We start from the raw sequence: 13,971 nt of genomic DNA on the forward strand, positions 1-13,971 counted from the left end.
GGACCGCTCGCTTGCAGCACGCGGGCGGCGAGTCGAGTTGTGTGGTAGCGGCAAGCGCGCTGTACGCATGAGGACCGCTCGCTTGCAGCACGCGGGCGGCGAGTCGAGTTGTGTGGTAGCGGCAAGCGCGCTGTACGCATGAGGACCGCTCGCTTGCAGCACGCGGGCGGCGAGTCGAGTTGTGTGGTAGCGGCAAGCGCGCTGTACGCATGAGGACCGCTCGCTTGCAGCACGCGGGCGGCGAGTCGAGTTGTGTGGTAGCGGCAAGCGCGCTGTACGCATGAGGACCGCTCGCTTGCAGCACGCGGGCGGCGAGTCGAGTTGTGTGGTAGCGGCAAGCGCGCTGTACGCATGAGGACCGCTCGCTTGCAGCACGCGGGCGGCGAGTCGAGTTGTGTGGTAGCGGCAAGCGCGCTGTACGCATGAGGACCGCTCGCTTGCAGCACGCGGGCGGCGAGTCGAGTTGTGTGGTAGCGGCAAGCGCGCTGTACGCATGAGGACCGCTCGCTTGCAGCACGCGGGCGGCGAGTCGAGTTGTGTGGTAGCGGCAAGCGCGCTGTACGCATGAGGACCGCTCGCTTGCAGCACGCGGGCGGCGAGTCGAGTTGTGTGGTAGCGGCAAGCGCGCTGTACGCATGAGGACCGCTCGCTTGCAGCACGCGGGCGGCGAGTCGAGTTGTGTGGTAGCGGCAAGCGCGCTGTACGCATGAGGACCGCTCGCTTGCAGCACGCGGGCGGCGAGTCGAGTTGTGTGGTAGCGGCAAGCGCGCTGTACGCATGAGGACCGCTCGCTTGCAGCACGCGGGCGGCGAGTCGAGTTGTGTGGTAGCGGCAAGCGCGCTGTACGCATGAGGACCGCTCGCTTGCAGCACGCGGGCGGCGAGTCGAGTTGTGTGGTAGCGGCAAGCGCGCTGTACGCATGAGGACCGCTCGCTTGCAGCACGCGGGCGGCGAGTCGAGTTGTGTGGTAGCGGCAAGCGCGCTGTACGCATGAGGACCGCTCGCTTGCAGCACGCGGGCGGCGAGTCGAGTTGTGTGGTAGCGGCAAGCGCGCTGTACGCATGAGGACCGCTCGCTTGCAGCACGCGGGCGGCGAGTCGAGTTGTGTGGTAGCGGCAAGCGCGCTGTACGCATGAGGACCGCTCGCTTGCAGCACGCGGGCGGCGAGTCGAGTTGTGTGGTAGCGGCAAGCGCGCTGTACGCATGAGGACCGCTCGCTTGCAGCACGCGGGCGGCGAGTCGAGTTGTGTGGTAGCGGCAAGCGCGCTGTACGCATGAGGACCGCTCGCTTGCAGCACGCGGGCGGCGAGTCGAGTTGTGTGGTAGCGGCAAGCGCGCTGTACGCATGAGGACCGCTCGCTTGCAGCACGCGGGCGGCGAGTCGAGTTGTGTGGTAGCGGCAAGCACGCTGACTGCTCGCCGTTGGCTTTTTCATATTGACATTACGAAATATATTATAATATACACGATTTAATGCTCTAAATTGAATGACAACTTAAATGCTGGTGTGGTGCGGTGCTGTTGCGGTGCCGCTATAATGTGCCATGACCCTTATCGCGCATATAAGAGCGACAGCAATAATATTGATAACACAGATACTAACAAAACAAAAGATGCCGTCTGGAACAGCACAAAATATTTTTGTTCTGTTTGCAATATGTATGCGAGTACACGCTTGGATTAGCTTTGCCATACAAAAATCCGCAAATATATAAACGCTGTTAACGTCTCCAAAAAAAGGCACTATTTTGCGTAGGTGTCTTGTTCTTATTTTATTGGTCTGTCTTTTTCTTTGCTATTGTCTATGCGTCATGTTTTCATACGTAATTGTATTTTGTTTCTTCTTTCTATTTATATAGAAGTTTGAAAGCAATGTCCCTCAAAAATATTTTTCTTACATTTTTACAAATAATTTTCTCCCGACTCCCAGGTAACACATCTCCTACCAATAATGGCGGCGGTGTTAGCTGCCAACGCGACAGCCGCCCTACTGCAGCCATCCTGCTTCGACAGCATCATACTCATCAAGAAGCTGCCCTATCTACCTGACCTTCTGTCTTCTGCTAGCCGTAAGTTCACTTTGTGGTTTTAAATCAATTATCGTATACCTTGCCTTTTACCAGCTTAATTTCTTATGTAAGGATCGGCTTCCAGTCTCACTGGAGTAGCCTAGTTCCATATGGCACCGACTGCATTTTCACAGTTAACAAAAAAATTGCCTAAGTCCAAAATACTATTGCTGAATAGAAGTGTCCAAAAATATATAAATTCTTAACAGACCAACATGTCAATGTAATGCAAAGTAAAATAAACCTAGCTTACAAAAAAGCACGATATTAATGGGAGGGAAAAACAAAGCCTCCCCTTCGAGAAATACTTTTGGAGCCTTTAAATGCAGTCCATAATGTAGACACACAAGTAATAAGACGAGGTGGCCGAGTGGTTAAGGCGTTGGACTGCTATAGTTCGGCCATTCAGAGAATGCGTTCCTGACACGTCGCGATTGAACTGACGACGTAACTTTGCAATGGCGTTGCAGTTACGATAAAAATATTTTTGCTGGTTGTTTACCGTTTTAACAATTGAGGAGCATTAAAACAACATTATTATATCAATAATCAATGAATGTTATAATTTTGTGCCAAACTGAGTGTCAAATAACTTGGTAAACAATATTTTTCTAAATCTATACTGCGCTATTACAAGGTTATGTCAGCGGTTTATATTTTGTAGTGCTGTGCTAAAAATAACTGGCAAGTATCGTAATCTGTTCTTATACAGTTATAATATAAAATAATACGTTTTGATTTTCTTTTTAAGAATTGGAAAATAATGGACTATAAGACTTAATTATAACTTTTATGAAAAATAAAAATAAAACTATGACCAAACCGCATTTTTATACTTAGATTAAAAATGGTAACCCCAAATGGCGTTATGGGCCGCCATTTTGTGACGCTAAAACAGTCGTCCGTTGTCGTTTCGTGCGCATAGACCACGTTTTTCAAGTGTTTTCGATCTGTTTTTATTTGATTACCCGGCTTTTGTTAGACCGAGATATCAGGATTGATTCTGTTATTGATAATAATATAATTATACATGTAGGCGAAGATGATGATGAAGACACCACCTCCTCAAGCAAATCGGAGTCTGATTAATATTCTGTTCGCACATTCAATTCAATGTACTTGTAACAAAGAATAAATAAAACAATTTTATTATATGAATATTACCTTTTTTTGGTTTCCACTTAAATAACTAAAATATAAAACAAATGATTCCGCCAATTTAAAACGAAAATAATCTTAAAATAATGCGGCGGTTCATTTTGAAGGAACGGTAACGAACTCAGTGTTATGTTGTGCCCATCACTAGTCGTGACTAACTGATAGGTGTCAGGAACGCATTCTCTGAACGGCCGAAGTATAATCCAATGTGCTCTGCACGCGTGGGTTCGAATCCCATCTTCGTCGGTATTAGTTTTGTAGCTTTGGAAAATATAAGCTGAAACATGATGGACCCCTTTATTGACGACCTCGATGGCGCAATGGTCACCATGCCGGACTGCCGAACCTGAGGTCCCGGGTTCGATTCTCGGTTCGGTCGACATTTGTGTGATGAGCATGCTTGTTGGCCGTGGTCTGGGTGTTATAATATGTATTTATAAATATGTATATATGTAGCTATATGTAGTTTATCAGTTGTGTTAGCACCCATAACACAAGTTAATTAATAACTTACCGTGGGGCTAACCGACCGTGTGTGAAAAATGTCCCGGCATTATTTATTATTTATTTATTAATATATAATAGGTAAAACAATAGGCTTTAGACCATGAGTAGTGGCAAAACATCAGTACTATCGCAAGATATCTGATCTGTTAGCTTCCGCCGGTGGCCAGATAGCCCATTTATTAAGGAATGGCAACTTTTCATTCAGTGTGCGGAAGCTAGTTAGATAAGTTTTTTGTAATGCCGAAATAACGGTTACTTTCCATTAATAAGCTCCATTTTAAGCATCATATCGTCGTTATATCGTTAGGCAGATACGGTTTTTTTGCAGACACAAATAAATGGGTGTAACTTCGACCCCTACTTTTTTGCCGGCTTTAAATATTATTGCACCGTCAAAATCTGTTATTTTAAACACCTCATTTCGAAGTTATTGAATCCATAAAAAAGTGTCCTGTAATGTAGGTAATTTGCATAATATGATTGCATCTATGAATGCACTCCTGGTATAGACATAGGAGGCACAAGACGAGGTGGCCGAGTGGTTAAGGCGTTGGACTGCTAATCCAATGTGCTCTGCACGCGTGGGTTCGAATCCCATCCTCGTCGGTGTTAGTTTTTGATCTTATGAGGAAATTATTGCATATACTTTGACAACTTTGCAGTATATACCTCTTCTTATAAAGAGAAGCAATAAGGTGTTAATCACCACTCTTCTTCAATTCGGATTTGCGATTACAGACTTTTGAAGTCCAGATCTCATCACCATTAGTCATTCAGTGATACATATTCATATTCAGAAAAGTTAAATAGATATAGCTCTTGTAAGCTCAAATTATTGTTTCCACTGCCACATTTGAGTACGCCATGCTCCGTAATTTTTTTTGGACGCGTCATTTCAAATTCATATCATCCCAAATTTATATTTGCGTTCCTAGACTTACAGCTAATATGATGATAATTGTGGACCCTGTTAGGGCACAGCAACATTGGGCATTTAGTGCCAGTACATAATGACTATAAACTATAGATTAATATAGAGTGATCTTTTTTCTTCAGGTATGTATGACATTTGCGTGGAGGACTTCATGGTGCGTGACGTCAAGTACATCTGGAACAAGATGAGCTTCCAGCAGCTCAAGGATCTGCTCAAGGAGAATAAAGTAAGGACTAGTTTGATAAGATATGGCTGCCAAAATTTTAGGTTTTATTAAAACATACTCTTTTAAATTTTGATTAGATAGAAATGACTTCGAGTATTCGACGAATGTTAACAATGACAAAGATTGTTCTTTATTTTAATTTTGGACTCATGATCTCTTACAAAAAATCTCTTAACTTATTACCATATAGTATTTGACCTATCCCTTTTCTTATAATTCCCTTACAGCAGAGAAATTGACGTTTCCAGAAAGACCACTGACTAAGGGAATAATTATTTCCTTCCGCAGACAATAAAAAGCTTCCCCCTAGTAGACAGTCCCTCCTCCATGGTCCTCCTAGGCTCCATCCACCGCTGGGAGCTGGTGAAGGTGATCGAGAAGCAGGTGGGCCGCTCGCGCCGCCTGCAGGTGGCGGCGCTGTGGCACCGCCAGGCCGAGCGCAAGAGGCAGCACGACGAGGCCAAGAGGCGCAGGAGACCTTCACGGTTTGAGGTCAGTGCAGAGCCTAGATTTTAGATAGGTGGTCTTTAAGGTTTGAGGTCAATGTAGACGCCTTAATTCTGAACAGGAGGCCTTCACTTTTCGAGATGAGTGTGACGATGCCCTAGATTTGAAATAAGAGGTATTTAAGGTATGAGGTAAAGCAACAAATGTGTTATGGTTGAACGAATAGTTTAGCCGAACGAATTAGTAGAGCCTAGAGTGTTAGGAGGAATAAGGTAGACTTTAATCTGCGATTCATAGTGTTTCTATAATCCAGGTAATTAAGAGATGCAGTCAACAATAACTTGGAAAACAAAAGAGGAATGTCGTTTCATTTGCAAAATTACTCTCTTGTTATGTATTACCAACGGTTATGAATCGCATTGAACAGTTTTAACTGAACTTTTCCACTGAACATTTTTTAATGAAATTTTATATATTTTTTTCAGTGTCATTTACGTTCACTATTATCATCAAAAACATGCAATAAAAGTAACCTATGCGTATTGCAGGTGACGCCAGCGCCGGACATGCTGCAGGTGCCGGGCGCGGGCGGCATGACGCGCGGGACATCGCTCACCACCACCGACCAGGGCGGACTCATACCTGGTTAGTGTACTATATCATCATCAGATAGACACAATATTTTTTATTGCACACCAAGAAACATACATGGAATGGTCTGAAAGTGCGAGCGGTCTTATCACTAAAAGCAATCTCTTCCAGACAACCTTTACCGAACTTTTTATCCAGATCAGCGTTTTTATCGTCCCACTGCTGGGCACAGGTCTCCTGTCACACGGAGAAGGATTGAGCGTTAATCACCACGCTTGCTCAATGCGGGTTGCTGATTTCAGACTTTACAGTCCAGGTTTCCTCGAGATGTTTTCCTTCACATTTAATCAGTCATTGGTGTCCACGATGTAATAAACTACTACCAAAAAAAGCATTTAAATACATCAGTCATAATGTACTTTTACTTACTTACTTTTTTTACATGCTGTATTAATATTTTAACATTTAAAATAAAACAAACGACTGATGATTTCAAAAAATCTTTCAGTATTTCATAGCCTTACTGAACAGGGTTATTCATTCAGGATCAAGGCCCTTCAACGATTTATTCATCTTATCATAACTCATCGTAATTTAATTTCTATTTTCCCCAGCTCCAGGCCAACTATTCCGTCCTAAATCAATTCTAAAGAAGACGAACTCGTTCACCCTGACCCGCGGCCTGTCTTCCGGAACTGCTCCAAATACACCCACCACGCCGCAGCCTTCTGTCTACACCACAGTCACTGGGGCCGAGACCAGGTGTGGAAACCTAAACTTTAAGCAGGACATCGTAAAAATCATCATCTGCCTACCACTTTTAAATTAAACATCTTTTGGCACTTTTGGTCCATGGATAGGTGACCATCTTGTCATTCTGTGTTTCGGAAGGCTCGTCAAATTGGGTATTCGTTACGGGTAGTCAGAAGCCAGAAAGTCTGACAACCAATCTTACCAAAGGGTAACGGGGTGCTCGGGTTTTATAGGTCAGATAGACAGTCACTATATATAGAGCACTAGTACTCAGCGACATAGTTAGAAAGACTATGTAGACGATGAGAAAGGATTTTGCAGTTAAAAGTATTTTTCCTTTCTTTATAATTTCAGGCTATTTTAGAAATCCTACCACCAACTTTATCTTCACTTACTTCTTAACCAATTTCTTCTCCCCAGGATCCGAGCAGCGTTCGAAGCGATCTTCAAGCGTTCCTCTCTGCTGCAAGACGTGGAAGGTGGCCTTCCTGACCAGCTCAGCCCCACTTCACTGCCCAGGAGTCCTTCTATTAACAAGAAAGTTCAACTGGTTGGTATTATTCGGAGATGACTGATGAAAATGTGGTGGAAGTAGTGATATTGTTAATATTGGGATTGGTCCACAAGTGTCCTCAAATCGCCGATTTAGTTTAATATGGATATAGGAAACATTGTTTATTTTCCCCTGCACCTTTTGGTATACAAAAGACAAAAGTAAATTGGTTATTCCACACTTATAGTTATTAATACTTGCCAATTTTAAATGTCGGTCGCGCTAAAACGAAGTGGAGATAGACTATCTCCGCTCAAGGACACTACAATTACTTATTGGTAATTCTTTTGATTTTTCTAAAACTTCTCGACTCCACTTTGGATCGCATAGAATCTGGAATTCATTTCGTTTTTCTTTACTTAATTTGTCTCATTGTATGTGAAATGTCCTTACTGTAATTTATATTCCAGATACGGTTTTTTTCTCGATGACCATTATACCAACGTATGATGATGATGATGTCCTCCTAGCCGATTATCGGCTACGGCGGCTGTTCTCATGTAAGGAGACTAGCCAACTGCGCAGGACATATTATAGTGCACAAGCATTTGCGCAGACACAGGTGCACTCCCTATTCCTTCACTCTCATAGCCCGATGGGACGGCAATCCGACACGACCGGAAAGAGATCAGGCGCAGGACCGACATTTACGTGCTCTCCGATGCACGGGTTAATCAATCACCAACTTCCAGGCTTCGGGCTGCTTTGTGAAAGTCTTCTAAAAACCCACAAAGCGATTTCGGCCCGACTCGGGAATCGAACCCGAGACCTCGTGCTCAGCAGCCACACTTGCGACAACTAGACCAACGAAGCAGTACCAACGTATACACAATTAACAACCTTATCCCTCTTACAATAAACACCATTTCCCCCCAGCCCCGCGAGCGAGTATGCGACATGTCCCCGGAGGACCAGAAGGCGTGGGAGCTGATGGAGATGGCCAAGGAGATCGACTTCGACAGGATGCTGCAGATCGCCAGGAAACGAGATATGGTGAGAATCATTGCTATCCTTATAGTATTGATGTGAAAGTAAAACTCTCTGTCAGTCAGAATTATGTTGCTGCAGAGTTTGTTCCACCATGTCTTATTCCTAGCAAAACGCATAGGAAGTAATGAAGGTGTGAGCGTTATAGGAGCTGTCTTTTATAAATGTTGACGTCAAAAAGTGCTGATTTTCAGCCTTCTTTGAATAAATGACTTTTTATCATCATCTGTCGAATGAACCGATTTAAATATAGGGCACATAGAAATTCTTAGAATTTTTTATCCGTTTGCGGGAAGTAGTTCTCTCGGACCCGATGGCGGGAGCTGGTTATAAATATAAAGGTAATCATGGGACTCGTTCATGGCTTTTTACGAGGATTTTGCTACATAATCACGCGGAAGTAATAACTCTCTAGAGCAGATTGGCGTCAAAAGTGCTCTTCCATATAAAGTTATTCCTCGTAAATAAAGACTTGAGCCGTGCAGGATAAAGGGCTTTGTAATAATATCCCCAATTATACTTTTTTATTTATTTAAGTTAAACGATTATTTTTTTCATTTACAGCACCCCGACGACCCAGAATATGAGGACGAGAACCTGTACATCTGTCACATTGACCCTGCGCCCTTCCAACTTGTTGAGAGAACTTCCTTGCTCAAGGTATGTAGCTTTTTCTGGATATGCCAAAGTTAGAAAGTCTGTCCAAGGCGTATCGTGTTACCCGGTTAACTGGTCAGCATATTTTGAGATTCTTATAATCCTATCATACATTTTGGGATTGAAAAATGCTGTTTAGAAACATTAAACCTAATGAAATCTTATTTTTTGTTAACTGTTTGGCTATTGGCCTTTCCACACTAACCTTATAACTGCAAAGATATGAGAGTTTGTATATTTGTTCGACATTGAAACTCAAATAAGGGCTGATTTTTCAATCGCGAGATAACTCCTACCTGAGGAGTATTTTTAACGTTTTGACAGCTTTTGTATAGAAAATATGTCAAACCGCCATATTTATTCCTCAGATAGAAGTTAACTGATGATTAAAAAATCAGCCCTAACTGGAATAATTTTTATGGCATTCCGTAGGTAACTATAGGCATTTCATCCATGTGCAAGAAGGAGTTCCTTTGGAATGTGAATAAAACAGCGGTTGAAAACAAATTTCATTAATGACACAATTTAATTAATTTATAAATTGCAGGTACACTCGCTGTTCTCGACACTGGGTGTGAGCAGAGCGTACGTGACGGCTATCGGACGACTTATTGGCGTCGTGTCACTCAAAGAGGTAAGTTTTAATATTATGTGGAAGTATAAAATTATGAATGTATTTTGTATAATACATAACCCGTGTAGAATGTCCATGACATTGCTTCATTAAATATCTTATTTAATTTGTGCATGAATTTCAGAAGAATATTAATTTATTAAAACGATTATAGAACTTCTTAACAATTGCCATGACAAAACCCAAACCCCAATACCTAATATTCATGCCAGACAAAGATTTTTATTTAATTTAAGAATAGTGAAAATGTTGTCGATTCAACATCTAAAGATCACACGATTCCTATCTTGTGTCATTTTTCAAACCCCCAACATTTTTAAGTCACATTTCTAATAAACCCACCATTTCCCCCCAGCTCCGCAAAGCAATAGAAGACGTGAATTCCGGAGCCCTAACTCTAGCCACCCGCCCCGAGCCGCCCCGGGCCCCGCCCGCTGTACGGGTGCCCGACACCCAGGCTGCACCTCCCAGCGACTCTGATACTGCCAAACTGACTATCACTGCTGACGACCAGTGACGATGGAATAAAGGAAATGTAGGAGAAAAAACATCAAGGAAAGATGAGTAAAACATCAAAGAAAATTTGAGTTTTTTGGTACCAGAAGAAGTCAGATAAGATTAGTAGAAAAATCTGTAGGTAGAAATTGTGGTAAGATGCAGAAAAGTAGCATATTATGTAGCCTGAAAATACTTTGAAGGTGTCATCAGCGAGAATAAAACTGTTTAATCGAAAATAATTTTGAAGAATAACATCCAAGATACAGTATATTATGTTGCTGTAAGAAGCAGTTCAAAGCATAAAGGGCTTAAGCCTATTTGAATGTGTTGACTGCAAAGATCGTCTTTAAAAGTATTTTCCGCTGCTAAAACAGTCAGTCATGTGATTTGAAACGAAACGTATTAGCTTAAAACTATATGTACTATCGAAAGGACTTCTGTAAATGAGTTTGAAGTCCTAAAAATGTTATTTAAAAACATCCTAGCTAAATAAATAAGACAGACAAAAAACTTTTGAACTAAAGTTTTTAATACTTTGTTGTAGTTAGAAAAGACAGATAATACTAACAAATGCCATAAGTAAGGCTAAAAGATTATTTAAGAACCCAAGATTGGGTATTCCTAAGAAATTCAAATGGGAAAATTCCCATTAAAGAGTTCTTTTAAGAACTTTGTAGGTAGTGTAGTGTTTAGTAGTAAATGTTTTACTGCGGATTGCAATATTCGATCCGTGATTAAAGATTGACATAATATATATGAAGCTAATGTTAAAATTCAATCTCCAATAGCAAAACAATAAATGGATCGGTTATTGTAACCCGTAGTCAGAGATTGAGATTTAAAGCCATGAATAAAAAAATAAAGAAAAAAAAGCTGTTCGTCTATAGTTCCTTGATATAGTGATTTTTGAAATAAAAAATATATTCGGTGGCTTATAAACATCTGTGATGGACTGAAAGTCGAAATTAATATATTAGAAATTGCTCGTCCAAAGATTAGAAAAAAATCGAATGGGAATTTTCCCAAAACTGAGTTCTTACTCGAAAAAGTCCTTTAAAAAAAGAATAAATAGAGAATTATTCTCACTATGCATAATCTAAGACTTGTCAAGCGAAGACATATCGATGTGATTATTTTACATTATTACGTAAAAAGCTAAATAATCAAAAAATCGTCACAATTACGTAAACTTTTTTGTCGTTATAAGTAGGTGTATTTTTGATAGATATTTTTGATGTATGTATATGGTGCTTCCGAAAAGAGATTAGTAGTGTACTCTTATGAAAGAAATTAGATATAAAAATATCCTCGCGTACCGTAAGAATGCGTACAACCGAGCAATTTTCAAAGTGAGCAATATTTATTATAGTATATAATTTAAAATGGTATTTTATTAGCGACTGCCAATTAACGTAATTTTTCGTAAAGTCGCGTTCGTCGATCGGTAAAATTGCTCGCGTGTACGCATTGTACGCATTGCTCGGCGGTACGCGTTTCAATAAAGCAATAATACTCTAAGTACATTGCTTCAAGTTTAGTGCCTTAGATTTTCGATATTTTTTTATGTACAGGCTGTTGTTTTTTTTTGTTTTCACATTTTGAAAAAATAATCTGTTGAAAGTTATAATTTTATACAATTTATTGAAATGTGGTTTCCTTGTTTTTATACCGAACATACAAAGTGTGTATTTCTGTTATAGTTTTCTGGCGAAAATCATGTGAACAATATTTAATTACAACATTATACCTGTGTTTAAACTATTAACTGTATTATAACCTGGCTAGCCTGTACATTAAACCAAATTTAGTGAACCCCAAGGCTTGTGATTGTTCATTCATTCCAAAAGTGTTGTTTCTTAGTATTAAGAGATAATTATAGATATATCTTTATTCCCTAGGAGTCTTATACATTTGTGTCCAGCCTAACAGATTATTAGAACACTGGGTTTTTATTTGATGATACATAAAAGAAACAAATATGATAAAAGTAAATACTAACCGGGCCGACTAAAACTTTTTGTGTGATAATCTAAAAAATACATCTTAGAAAATTACAGTATTTTTTGACATAGGAAATGTAAGAAAAATGAGGCTATAATAGAATGTGAAACATCAAATAAAAACTCAGTAAAAAAAGTGCCATTTGAAAAATGAAAATAGCAAAAAGTGCCATAGAATGATTGGCCGAATGCTATTAATATTCTTGAGTATTCACTATCATTGTATCAAATATGAGTTCAAACAAAAATATCTTATTTTTGATATAATACAAACTTATCGATTTAAATATAACGATAACCGAACACTTAACCAAGTCATGTTATGTTGAACTAACACGATAAAATATCGATTCAAATTAATCGATAAAAAAACTATTCAATTCGACAACTCAAATATTTATGTATCGATATTATTCGCACAACGATTTTTCTATTGATCTATGATAGTGAATATCCTTCCCTCACTCAATACCAATGTCTCGTATATTTGTAATGAAATAAATAATAATAAATGGTTGTAAACAAACATATCTAGTACGTCCGTCCTAAGGATTTAATAAAAAAAAAACTAAAATGATGTAAAAAAAAAGTATTTTTTGAAGAGACATTATTATAGAACTTTGCAACTGCTAATGATTGCTACGAACAATTTTTTAGAGGAATTATATTAATCCATTTTGAACCTTTCCTGTCATATAGGGCTCATTTTGTCAATTTTGTAACACATTGATTACATTGATAAACGAAAATATGATGAAAATAAACATATGACGTATTAATACATAGAACCATGAAATATCTCTACATATATTAGACGGTGGAATTTTGTAACTCAGTTCACACCGCGTCTAAAAAATGAAAAAACATGAGCATTATATTAATACCAGTACCAACTAATCAATGAATTGTAAGCCTATTACCCACATTTGCGTGGTGCAGTCAAGTTAAAAACATTACTATGATATTAATTTAAAAAGCAAAAGCTTAAAAAAAACAATCGGTAGCAGTTGCAAGTTAGTTAGTAGACTCCATAACATTTGGACATGCTTGTATCCTCAAATTCTGTGATTTTTATAATTATTATTATTTAATATAATATACAAGAAATCGAGAGTGTTGTCTGGTCACCCTCTTTATTTAATTTATGTTTATTTTCTGATCTGGTCAATGATTTTGGTAAAGGTAAAAAATATTATATCTGTGAAAATTATATTTGTATCTTTTCCAATTTTCACGTAAAAGACTGGTTAAACCTGTCTACTACAAAATTTTATTACAGTTATGAACTAATCTAGTAGTAACTCCTTATCTAAAAGAGTTGTTAAATAGTCCATAAAACCTTTTGTGCCTTATATTGATATTAAGTTTTCCACAATTTTTAAAGTAACTGATTGCTGTCTACTAATATTAAATGTTAGCAAAAATATGTAGCGGAGTCGACGCCTGATTCCATAATTTACATTGAAGATGATTTTTTTTACCAAAATCCTTAACCAGATCAGAATAAAGTTATAAAAGTATTTTACAATGTGAAGTGTAGCTTGCATATGTGTAGTATTAAGCAATAATTTATAGACCCCGCCCAACGGGCTTTAGTGTAAACATGCATTTCTTTTGTGATCTGTTGCTATGGTAACTATTAAACGTGTTTCGTGTCGTTAACTAAATATTTTGTTTTATTTTTTTATCAAAACCATAAAAAAAATGATCCTGAAACATGTATGTGGAGTCGGATAATGTTAGGTAACTATGGAATATAAAAGGCTGTAATTATTATTTCGTAACAAACTGGTGGCGCCATCTATATTTATTATGACTAACTACTAAGTCCATTCATCAATAATTAGTTCCGCATTTGACTACGTTCAAAACGAGCGATACCACCGACTACCCTCCCTTTTACGCACGCGTGGCGAGTGACGGACGTGCTCTCGCGCCATTGCAAAACCGCACAAGA

General features: G+C 39.5%; 1 protein-coding gene and 1 non-coding gene across 4 annotated transcripts in view; both read left to right on the forward strand.

The window, feature by feature from the left end:
• LOC124642596 (chloride channel protein 2) overlaps positions 1 to 13,681 on the forward strand; it is a 47,379-nt gene extending 33,698 nt beyond the window's left edge. For all 3 annotated transcript variants that reach the window (XM_047181061.1, XM_047181060.1, XM_047181059.1), the window contains 10 exons: positions 1,931 to 2,069; positions 4,791 to 4,894; positions 5,183 to 5,386; positions 5,890 to 5,986; positions 6,547 to 6,694; positions 7,106 to 7,235; positions 8,115 to 8,231; positions 8,790 to 8,885; positions 9,430 to 9,516; positions 9,872 to 13,681. In XM_047181061.1, the coding sequence (XP_047037017.1) occupies positions 1,931 to 2,069; positions 4,791 to 4,894; positions 5,183 to 5,386; positions 5,890 to 5,986; positions 6,547 to 6,694; positions 7,106 to 7,235; positions 8,115 to 8,231; positions 8,790 to 8,885; positions 9,430 to 9,516; positions 9,872 to 10,033 (1,284 nt within the window). In that variant the 3' untranslated portion in view covers positions 10,034 to 13,681. The remainder of the gene's footprint in view (positions 1 to 1,930; positions 2,070 to 4,790; positions 4,895 to 5,182; positions 5,387 to 5,889; positions 5,987 to 6,546; positions 6,695 to 7,105; positions 7,236 to 8,114; positions 8,232 to 8,789; positions 8,886 to 9,429; positions 9,517 to 9,871) is intronic.
• On the forward strand, positions 4,259 to 4,340 carry Trnas-gcu. Its single transcript has one exon. It is a non-coding gene; the product is annotated as a tRNA-Ser (tRNA).
• Positions 13,682 to 13,971: the final 290 nt, after the last annotated feature.

Source organism: Helicoverpa zea, chromosome 25 (assembly GCF_022581195.2).
Source record: "Helicoverpa zea isolate HzStark_Cry1AcR chromosome 25, ilHelZeax1.1, whole genome shotgun sequence".
Classification (NCBI taxonomy): Eukaryota; Metazoa; Arthropoda; class Insecta; order Lepidoptera; family Noctuidae; genus Helicoverpa; species Helicoverpa zea.